Source organism: Desmodus rotundus, chromosome 2 (genome assembly GCF_022682495.2).
Source record: "Desmodus rotundus isolate HL8 chromosome 2, HLdesRot8A.1, whole genome shotgun sequence".
NCBI lineage: Eukaryota > Metazoa > Chordata > Mammalia > Chiroptera > Phyllostomidae > Desmodus > Desmodus rotundus.
Window position 1 is genome coordinate 144,107,706 of NC_071388.1, and position 12,150 is coordinate 144,119,855.

The following is a 12,150-nucleotide window of genomic DNA, read 5'->3' on the forward strand; positions in this document are numbered from 1 at the left end:
CTACTCGAGCTTTGGAAGATTGGTAAACACTGTGGTGAAGGTCTTGACTTGGATTTTTTTCCCTCAAGATTGTGGATTTTATAGTTGATTTGCTTCAACTGATATAAAATTGACCTTTATTTTAAAAGGCAGTTGCAAAGGTTCACTATTCTTATTACTCATACTCTTGTTCATCTGGAACCATGTAGTTCAATTTGAGATTTTTATTGTTAAATTGAACTGAAGTTTGAGGCAATTACCTGGAAAATTTAGCCTGAAGACCTGCCCAAACTTTTGATTATGGAGATCAGACAGACTTAAATAAATTGAGAAGTTGTGTGATATTTGCTTCCTCTATGAGACATAGCAATGACCTTTGTACAATTCATTATCTCATTTTTATTCCATTAACATAAAATTGCAGTCATAATAGTAAATGCTAAATTCAACAGATAACCACTAGGTATTATTAGCTGACATGGGCCATCAGCCTGTTAATGTCGTTCTATCCAGTGACTTTTTAATGAGTGGTTTTGAGCCTGGGTAATTTTTGTGCATATCAAGAATGGGTAAAAATTTAAATAATGGATTTAAAGAGTGGTTTTGATTAATAAAAAAAGTATTCCAAATAATTTGCTAAACCTCTAACACAGTATAGTACTTATATACTCCATAACATAATAATCTTTAGTTGGCTTAAAAATGATTTCTCTTATTTTTATTACATACTTTTGAAGAGAAAGGAATGCAGATAAGGATAAAGCTTCTCATGACAAGTATCAAAGTGAATAACAAAATAAAGAGATACACTTTCAGGTATAGGGAATTTTGAAAATATCATAAAAAATTCTTAATTGAAATTATGTGTACTGGTCTACTAAAATATACAAGTACATAGTTAATATATAAAAAACTTTGGATCTAAAAAACTTTATGATTAGCTGCATAGTTTTAATTGTGCTTCAGGAAAAATAGATATATTAATTTCTCACTTTTTTTAGTTAACAAAGAGAATGTGCTATTTTTATTATTCTCAGTTTTTTAATTGTTTCATATTTTCATTTTACTTTGTTATAATGGTATAATAAAATTGTTTTATATTTTTATTAATATTTTTCATATTATATACATACAGAATTGTTTCAATATATGAATTATATTTTGTCAATTAGATAAATATACCATTGATTTATTTAAACATTCCCTATTAAAGACATATAATTTCTCCTTTTCTTGATGCTAACTGCAAAACGTAGTCTTACAAATAAAACTCTAAGTTTAACCTAGAGTTTCAGCTATTCTGTTATCAGGTGACCTAATTCTAGGGGAACCAGAACTTTAGGCGTATTAAGCATCTACTGGAGAAGCATTTAACTGAGATCATTATGATCTTCAATCTACTATCTATTTAAACATTTAAAACTTAAATGCCCTACGTATCTTAATTCAGTACTATTATGAAGTAGATTTTAACATGATGAATAAGGGACACATTATTTAATAAAGTATAACAACTTGTGTTATCATTAATTTCTTAATCAAATCTGCGATCCTGTAGTTAATTAAAATGCTCTTTTTTCTAATTCATAATGCATCTTTATCTTATTATCAAAGCATTTCCAGATTTATGCAAATCCTATTGAAAGATTTACCTTAAGAACATGCAGTTCTTTGTTGCCTTTGGGAAAAAATATGTAAAAATGCACTGAGTTCTTCTACTGCAATCTTCGTATCTCAGTCTATTTTTGTCATAGCACATATCACCTTTTAGTGTATTTGTTTGCATCTTCCTCCACTTGACTGTAAACTCCAGAGAGAAAGATACTTTTATCTGTGCTATTCACTGATGTATCCCAAGTGCCTAGAAAATGTACCTCGTATACAGTCGGAATAAAATAAACAAACATCTTCTGGCTTTATCTTGGTTTGGCCTCTGCTCTCTTTTTCTCTTTCTATCTGTTTATTGTACCACTGTATCGGCATCTCTATTGTAGGAATTCTCTATATGGTAGCCCTGGATGCCCCAGTCTTAAAGCATCTATACAGCTAGCAACTCCAAAGGTAATGCAGTGTCAACTTCACCTAGCAAATTCTCAGTATACATTTATTAAGCTAGTATGTTCACATCCCCATTCATGATAATAGGAAGGTCGGGGTGAATCTGAGAAAGTGAGGTTTGAGCAGAAACCTACATGAAGTGAAAGGCAGCTCATGCAAGTTCCAGGGCAGGATACTAGCGTTCCACACAAGGAAAGAATGACTACAAAGCTATGAAGTGGGAATGACCTTGGCATGTCAGAAGAAAAGCAAAAATAAATAAATAAATAACAAGAACAACAACAAGAAAAGTCAGCGTGGCTACAAAGAAGTGAATATGGATAACTAACTCAGAGAGATAGCCAAGAGTCAGTTGTAAAGGATATTAAGCAATGATTAAGATATTTTCAAATTTTCTTAGCATAATAGACGATCATTTGAAGCTTTAGAGCAGGAGATAGACATGATTTTACTTATGTTCAAAATATCCTGCCAGGGAGCAGGCAATGATGAATAAGGGATAAATAGAGAAATGCTACATGTCAGGGGGACGAGTTAGAAGACTATTACAACGCTCGTTTAGGCAAGAGATGAGAGACAGTGAGACCAGAGTGGTAGAGAGGATTGTGGGGGAGCTGGGGACACACTGTGAATGCAGAGCTAACAGAAATTGCTAATAATTTGAATATGTGTATGTAAGACAAAGAGAATTGCTCCTGTGTTTTACCCCAAACAAATGGCTGGACATTTGTTCTAGTTACTGAAATGGAGAAATTTGGAGATGGAGCAAGTTGGGAAATCAAGAGGACAGTATGGAATGTTTGGAGAGCACTACTGTTTCTTACACAGTATTTTACTTCTAATCAGGGAAAATATAGAGGCAGAAGAACAAAGCCACCCTAACCAAAATATTAGGATAAGCCCAAGGTATTGTCTGCATTTCTAAAGATAATTTATATTATCTAGGACTAGGACAAAACCCACCTTGCAGTGTTAAGTCAAGGGGTAGATTAGAGATGGTAGAGCAAGAAGGCTTTATCTGTCCACAGTAATCCCTGTTCTTCTCCACCAACCACTTTTGCCAGATCTGCTGTGGGCAAAAATAACATTTTCTGTTATCTAATGTAAAATAATATGCAACTGAAACTTCTAACTTCGTTCCAATCAGGAAACTGCTTATATAACCCTCCTTGGGGAAAAATTCTGTCTCTATTTTGCTTATTAGTTTAGTTTGTTCATTAGATTCCACATACAAGTGAAATCACATGGTATTTGTCTTTCTCTGAATGGCTTATTTCACTCAGCATAATGTTCTCCAGATGTTAGGTGATTTTAATATACACCTTTGAGTATATTCCATTTGTGTATGTTAATTTCTTTATGCTTATTTACTTACTAACTTATCCAAGGATTTCAGGTAGCTTATATTAACTCAAAAAATAAAACAATAAAAAATAAAGAAAGAAAAAATCAGGTCCATGGTAAGCCTAGGTAGAATAAAAGTTCAAGGAGAAGGGAAATTTAGAACATAAAATAATAACTACTGTGCATTGTTGAGGATCATATTTATATAGTAAATATCTCATGAAATCTACAGGTGGTGAGTAAATGACACTGTAGGGAAAATACAAGCATTAACAGAAGCATTGGAGCTATTGAAATTTTTATTAAAAAGAACCGTATTATCATGCGGTTCAGTTAAGCTTTGACTATAAGATGCCAAATTAATACCAATTTATGCTTAGTTGATTAATTATTCAATCTAAGAAGTACAAGTACTTGGTGATAAATATTTGCATTTGAAAATTCATAACCAATGGGAAAACTATTTTTATATCAATTTAATATACTAATTGGATGTTAGTAATAAAAATCAGTGTAGTAGCAGCTGCACAGGCAATTTAATTTGATGGAATTATAATGATGGAGAAAAAACTGATCACAAAGTAAACAGAGTGAAACAGTGCTACAACAAAAATAGCACAAACTGATCTGTGTTTCTTTGAAAAATTCCAGGTGTTGTCAAAGTGGATTACGGAGATGTGTCAGTCAGAAAAACACTGAGAGAAAATCTGAAATGCAAGCCCTTTTCTTGGTACCTTGAGAACATCTATCCGGACTCCCAGATCCCAAGGCGTTATTACTCACTTGGTGAGGTATGAATTATTTATTTTGGTTAAGTTATAAATATACTTTGAAAATGGGGTCTACCGTCATACCACCCTGAATGCACCCCTTCTCATCTGAAAATGGAGCAATCTCTAATAAGCTCAATATTTTTATGTTATTAATGAAATGCTTAAAGAGTATTTAAATAGATCTATTTTAAATGACTTCTTATATATTACAAGGACCATCCACATCTTTATTATTGGGATTTGTAAATGTATGAGGATAGTTTAAGTCTGAATATATAGTATTTTCTTGTTTCCTTACCAATAGCTCTGAAACTTTTTGGCCCTATGAATCTTATACTCTTTTTTTTTAATTAAACTTCTTGAGGTGACATAGTTAATAAGATTATATAGATTTCAAGTGTACTTTACTTACCGTCTCAAAACTTATTGTAAACACCAAAGACCTTTTATGTGGGTTCTAACTATTAATACGTACTGTACTGAAACTGCTAACCTTAAGACCTATTTATTAACTCACTAAATTAATGTAATAATTCATTACATGTTAATGTAGGTAACATTTTTGAAAAATAATATATTTTCCAAGGCAAACAAACGGTAAGAAGATTAGCATCATGTAGAGTTTTATAAATTTCCTTAGTGTCTGGCCTAACAGAAGGTGGCTGTGTCCTTACTCTGTGCTTTGGTGTTCAGTCTCCTGTAACAGCACACATCACGTGGCTCTGGAAGACTCCTTGTTCATTATGAGAAGTGAGAGTGAACACTGCAGGTGATATCTTAGTGTTATTATTAAAATTAAAAGCTTTGACTTTGTGGATCCACTGAGACATATTCTTTTTCAAAATATATATCATCTTTAGAAATACAAGTTGCCTTCATCATAACAATATAAATACATATTTATAATATATATTCAGTTCCTTAAAATAAGAGTTATCCCTTTATGAATTGTATGCTCCTTGTCAGTCATTTCCACCTTAGTAAGGATTAGGTTTGGGAATTAAAACAAGTCTAATATTGGCTGTCACTAAAACATTTCAATAGCAATCAAATAATGCACTTGGAAAATCATTATTAATTTTGTTCTTCAGTTGAAATTGTCATTTTTGTAGAGCATATATTAGGATATCTGAAAATTTATAGAGTTTGAGCTAATACATTTTTGGTTCATTTGCCAAAAAAAAATCTAACTTTATCCTCTCTGTAATCTTAATATAGAAACATAATTTACTTACAATTAACTAGAAAATGATTAAAGAAATAAAAAGACTCAAACTGAATGGACCCCTAGTGAATTGTTATGAAAGGGTATTTTTCTATACCACATCCATGTACCACCTGACACACCGCCACCTCCTCATTAGCGTATAAGTATCTCTCTATAGAGTCTTTCAATTTGCAGAAATGTAACCTCAATCTGAATAATGTAATGCAAAGATTTGTATGCAGAAACACTGGATATACCACTTTCTGGATTCGATTTAGTCACTAATTAGTCTTGTGCCTTGGGGTTTTATTTACATTTTTTGTTTGTTTTTTATGGGGGCATTGTTGTTGTCGTTGTTTTCAAATAGGTAGTATCCCAGGTTAGTACCCGCGTCACAGGGGTCTGCATGCAATGCATGAAATACACGAGAGTGCTTTGTACACTGGAACACTGTTTGCACGCTAGTTCATAATCCGGTTCTACTGGAGATCCCCAAGAAAATATCTCATGCTCCCGTTTCTTTACTGAAAAGTCTGAACAATCAGGAACCTGCCTGTACCCTTATAAAAAGTGAGGCTTTTTATTCTTGTAGTAGAGTATTTCTCTCACTATAGGCAGTGGACCCAGCTGATGAGTAAGCATTGATTACTTTTTCTAAAAGGAGATACGACCGGGGCTTATAACAAGACAGATGTGAGTAAAGAGGACATTTGGGAAATTCTCTGGGGCCACCCAGGTGACCCCTGAGAAGGACACGGGCCTCTGAAATGGAACCTAGATGTTTACTTCCATGTTAAAAATCCAGTTTTATGTTTTCCTGCACTACATCAAGGAAACCTAATTAACGGACTTCCTGAAAAAGTAAAAATAGACTACAGTGTGGGAAAATTTCTTTGTACAACCTCTGATTTGCATTATCTATCTTCTCTAATGGATCAGGTGGCCACATTTTAATTCATTGAAATAGTTTGAAAAGCTTTTAGAGAGATATTGTGCCCTTCTGGATTTTTGAAACATACCCAGAAGAGGCAGTGTGTTGTACTGAAAAAAATCCCAGGCCTTGGAAACAAGCAAAGGAGGGCTTAGTGTCTGACCTCCCAGCTTACAACTTGAGTGGCACTGGGGATCTCTGGTACCTGTCAGTGACATGAAGATAATCACACAGGGTCACAGTGATGATTGAAGGTACAGAGCATCTAGCACTGTGCTGGGCAAGAAGTAGCAGCAGCACCAGTATAAGTATTGTAACTATTATTGCTACCATTTATTCATTTCTTACCATGTCAAACATTGTCCTCAATACTTTATTTTAACCATATCATTTAAAAATCACAACTGCATGACGGGTTTCATTATGATTCCCCATTTGATATGGATACTGACATACAGAAAATTTATGTGATTGACCTATGAGTCATAGAACTACCTAACTGTTCAAGTCAGGACTCAGTATGAATTTAGAATGGCACTAAAGCTCATATTTTCTTATAACTATAAAAAGAAAATAGATTATATTATTGTATTTTATTTATTTGAAATGCTTATTGGAAGGGAGGTGGGTTTGGCTGGGGTGGGGAGAGGGATGGGGAGAAAATGCAGACAACTGTAATTGAACAACAATAAAAAAAAATGGCTCGAGCTAGAACCTGTATTATATGCCAAGGATGCAAAGTCAAATAAGACCTTTATTCTAAAGCCATTGTGCTGGGTGAGAGAATGGCAAGAGAGAATCAAGAAGCTCAATAGAAATAAAATTGTTCTACATGAGGTGTGTAGGCATGCTATGAACTCCTGTTTCAAATGGCTCCAACATATTTAAAAACTCTATGAGATATAATGTTTTCAACTTTCTGAGATATTAATGTACTGTGGTTTTCCACTTTAAAAACCAGTCTTAAAGAGAAGCAATCTAGCAACTGTTTCCATGGAAACAGAAGGACACATTCACAGAGCAACGAACACTACTTCCCAATTCAATTTTGCGTAGTCACATATGCATAATTTAAGATGGACATTTTGATAATGAGTTTGGGATGAACTGTTAATGAACAACAGTTATTTACTTAAAGCTCTTTATGAAAGTAATATCTCATGTCCAAGCTATTTATCCAAACAATTATTTCATTGTAGTATATTCATATGTACTTCTCACTTAATTTCAAATGAAATTGTTAAGATTTAATAATTTACAATTTGCTTAAGTTTCACTATTTCTCAAAGCCTGTATATTTAATATGGCAGTGTACTGATGAATATATATTTCCCTGTTAATTTTTAAAATTTTCCTAGCTGTACTGGAAGTTAGAGGTAAATGAAGTATTTAGTTTCTCATTATATATTGTCACCAAAATAACCATTAGTAGAATTATTGATGTTAGATGGTCATATCTTAATTTCTTATATTTTCATTTTACTCAGGTAATTGAAATATTGCATTTCCCAGCTCATGAATTTCATGCAATTTCCAATTGGAAGTTAAAAGATGTGCAATTGCTTTGAACTAAAACCTTTAAGTAGCTTAATGAAGCATGTGCCTTTTAAACTCAATAAGTAGATCATAATGGAATAAGGGAGTGAAGCTCTTTGCAGCATTAAATTCTCTTCTTAAGTAGCCCTTTAGCTTATGGAGATTTAGTATGCCAGGTTCTGATCTTATAAACATAAAGGCTAATTCAAGTTTAAGATTGAAAAATGGTATTTTAATGCAGTAATCTCTCACCCCAGATGACAGGCCAGCATTTTTGGAAAGAAAAATAAAATGCATCGTGAGCTATATAGAACACAGGTACATCAGAGTGCAAGAGGAAGAAGAAGAGGATTTCTGGAGCCAAGTGACTTAACTCTTGGGGCTTCAAATTTGTAGTTCATTGTTGGTGTGACGATGCTCAGACATTATCTATGCATTGTATACTACCTACTTGACCTCAGCACTTCTTTTTCCTCTTGTGCCCCTTGACCATAGCAACTAGTTAAGGGGTTGGCACATATTGGCACTGCGCCCTTAAATATTGTTAAAGAGCAAGTTTATGTTACTAAGAATGAACATCTATGAAGCTGCTACTAGGCTGAAGGGAGTCAGCGTATAATCACTTACTGCCAAATGCAGAAGCTAAAATGCTTAAGGTTTTACCCTCTCTGTGGGTAATCAGGAGATCAATCTATTTATAGATTCACAGTCTTCTTGACCCTTTCATAGGATAACCAGTAAGAAAGCCCCGTTTTAGATGACTTACACTCTCTGCTCATGGTTATATTTCCAAAACTCTTTGGTACCCAAGTAGCTAATTTTCATGCCAGGGTAACTGAACGTGCGTATGAATGGACAGAAGATGCTACTTGTCCTTAGTTGTTAACTTTAAAGAAGTTGGGCTGGTTGACTCACCTGTGAACAAAGCGAGTGAGTTTATTACCTGAAAGATATTTTTAATTCACGTTACTGATAATTAGGCTAGAACGAATTCTAATTTTATTACTCAAATATGTATCGGCACAAACAATTGCAACAAACTGTATGCAAGTTAGGCGAATACTGAATTCTCCCAGGATTTATGTTTGTTTTTGTTATTCACCAAAATAAGTGAAATTGTTTAATCTTATGTTATTTACTTTTTTGGTGAAACGGGATTAAGATATCACATATTCAGAATTTTTAAATCTCATAGTCATTAATCAGGACATTCTACACCAAAATTAGCTTGGATTTATTAAGCACAGAGATTTTTCACACATCCCTCTGATTTATTCACAATTTGGCAAAAAGAAAATATACTTAAGTGCACACTCACTATAGCAATGATAATATGGAAACATTAATACTTAACTCGGGAATTGACTACAAATGTGCCTTATCTCCTTCTTCACAAAGAAAAACCAAATGAGGTTGACGTGTAAAATAATGACAACAAGGAACAGAATGTGAAATTAAAGGATAAGCAAGTATTGGAGTAGTTAAAGCAAAAAATAAACGAGTTTAAGTTTAGACTCTTATCTTTAGAATGAATTTTACGTACTAGTTTTGAAATGTAAAGGTTAGTGTAGTAGGAGGGCGTCTGTGCCTCCTTTCAGAATTGGAGTTCTCATGGTTGCTTGCTATTAAAAGCCAGCAGAGGGAGCAAAAGCCGATGAGTAGAAACATTTAGAAAAAGGCTTGCTAACATGAAGCATGAATCAAAAGAATTTTCCAGATCTCAGAACTACCAGTGTGCTATAATTACATTGATACAAGTCTTAGACCAGACTCGGTAAGGAATTTCTAACAAACTCCTTTAGTGTGATTGGTTGCTTAGATTTTTTTAATGGCATGACCGAGCAACTGGTATTGTCAGGTACCAGTGACAAGATCAGGGTCTTCCCTGAAATTTCACTCCTTTGCTTAAACAACATTCTTTGGCTGAGGTCCCAGGGTATTCTTAGACAGATTTTGATTTAAAGATCACAAGATTTTCCTAAATCTGACCATCCTTTGCATATTGACAGATGAGATGCACAGTTTGAACTTTCCTGTATGCCAGTGCCTTATAATTTGCATTAAGATGTTATTTTTGAGGATTGTCAGTACACAGTAGTGGCCATTTTTATATTTTGAAGAAGGTGTTGCAAATTCCCAGAGTGTTCGGCTCACTAACTTGAGAACAATCTGGTATAAACCAACCTGCCTTCTAGGTGAGTGTGGATTTTTCTTTTTAAATCTGGATATCATAGGCCTAGTGTAAGAAATGTTTCAGATACTGTATCTGTATTCCTATGGTGTGTTCCTCCTATGTTTTTAAGATGGGTATTGGTTGATACCCCTGTTCCCTGACACTCTGTGCCCCATCCTGTGTATATCTAATGTCATCCTGGCCATTGCCAGAAATTCTTACGTGACCTCAGTCCAGCAGTGTGGCACTCAACGCAAAGAAAACCTTACATCTGTTCTTCTTAACGTGGTCCCCAGATCTGATCCTAGCCAGCTTCCATATGTCCTGTTCTACGTGTCTTCACCATTGTCTGGATTACCTACTGTTACCTTTATTTCTGGTCAGCTAGAGCTGGGTTCTTCCTCACTCCTTCCAGACCTCCTTTCTGAGAAATCCTGCCTGCCTCTCTGGACATCAGGTTTGGGCAATTCCCAAATTCACTATAATAACTTTCAATTACTTATTTGGGCAGATTACTTAAATTCACTGTATCTTAATGTTTTCATTTGTTAAGTCAGAGTAATTGGGTTGTTTATAAATATTAAATTAGTTGTTACACAGAAAAGCTCGGAATAGCAAGTGGCACATACAGTTGATAATTGCTAAATACTATTGCAGTGGTGGTGGTCATCTCCCCTGTCTCCTTCCACAACTCTCCCAAACCACAGACTTCCGTTTGTATCTTGTCTCCCAGATCCCATGTCCAGCCGACTTCACCAGACTGGACTTCAGTTCCTATATTGTATCCTCTGAACATCTGCTACACCCTAAGAGACAAGTAATATTACTTGTCCAGAAACCACCACTGTAGAAAAGTTAGAACATGTCAGAAATGTAGCAGGCTTCTTGCCTTGCATTCCCTGAAATGAGGCTACCCTGGAATTCTGAAAAAGGAGTAGCAGCAGTAGCATGAGCTCCCCCATGAAAACAGAAGGAGCGTTGGGGATAGCAGAACCGAAACTTGATGGACAATGTTGACAACAAAAGTAGGTGGCAGGGTATCCTCACAAATTCTAAAATATGAGCTGACAGTTTTACAACCGTATTTTACTACAGCCTTTGCAGTAGGGAGCAAAGGGAAGCAATGGGGTGTCTGATGGAAAGGAGACCAGGATGCCACCCAAATTACTAATAAATATTCATGAGACATTGATTCAGGGCAAATTTATCATAGTTAAGACTGAGAGACATGCTTTTAAACAATCTAATTTTGAAGTCAATGAAACGTCTCCTTTCTCATGTTTCAAGGGTCTGAACATTGTTGCCTGTGAATTCTTAAAACTCACAAGGTAAAGCTTCTTCTCAGGAGAAATTTGAAGGAATAAAGCCCAAATTGAGGAGATAGGGGCAATGGGGACAAAGGAAATAGAAGGTCCAAATAAAAATAGAAAAAAATGAACAGAGCTAGGAGATCTCAAAAAATAAAAGACACATTTTTTCAGCTCTTCCAAAAGTAAAAAACAGGAGATCCAGACTTGCGAAGTTAGAAATGGTCTCCTGTGTAAACATTTCCTGTCAAGGACAGCTCAAAACATTTCCCCTTAAATATCCCCACTGGGTACTAAAAGAACCAGCTTTGGTATGACAACCTCCTTACTTTCCACCAGCACTCAGCGTCTAAAATGACTCACAAAACAGATAGGCTTCCAGCTAGTGAGTACCCCAGTGTGTTCTCCTGAAACAAGGGGTTTCAACACTGATGTACGTTCATCTGAGGGGCTTTAAACTGCACTCTTGTCCTCCTTCAGACCATTTGGATAAGAATCTATGAGGGTGAGGCCAATCAGAATATTTCAAAAGCTTTCCAACTGAGTCTACTGGGTAGCCCATATGGGAACTGATAAAAAAAGAAGTTATTTCAAAGAGAAAAGTCATTTTAATGTTACCATTTAACATCAAGACACTCTATACCTTCCTCCAACATGGTAGCTGCCAAACTTTGCTGTATATTAAAATTACATAAGGAAATTAAAAAAAAAAAAACGGTGGACAGGTTATACCTTCTACCAATTAAATGGCAGGGTCTGGGCATGGGAACCAGGCCTTGGAATAGTTTTAAGATGCCAGGTGATTTTGAGAGAGAGAGAGAGAGAGAGAGAGAGAGAGAGAA

General features: G+C 35.0%; 1 protein-coding gene across 3 annotated transcripts in view; it reads left to right on the forward strand.

Moving 5' to 3' along the window:
• The window catches only part of GALNT13 (polypeptide N-acetylgalactosaminyltransferase 13), a 491,331-nt gene that overhangs the window by 432,623 nt on the left and 46,558 nt on the right, over positions 1-12,150 (forward strand). For all 3 annotated transcript variants that reach the window (XM_024579888.4, XM_024579889.4, XM_045187456.3), the window contains exon 10: positions 4,033-4,172. In XM_024579888.4, coding sequence (XP_024435656.1) covers positions 4,033-4,172 — 140 coding nt within the window. The remainder of the gene's footprint in view (positions 1-4,032; positions 4,173-12,150) is intronic.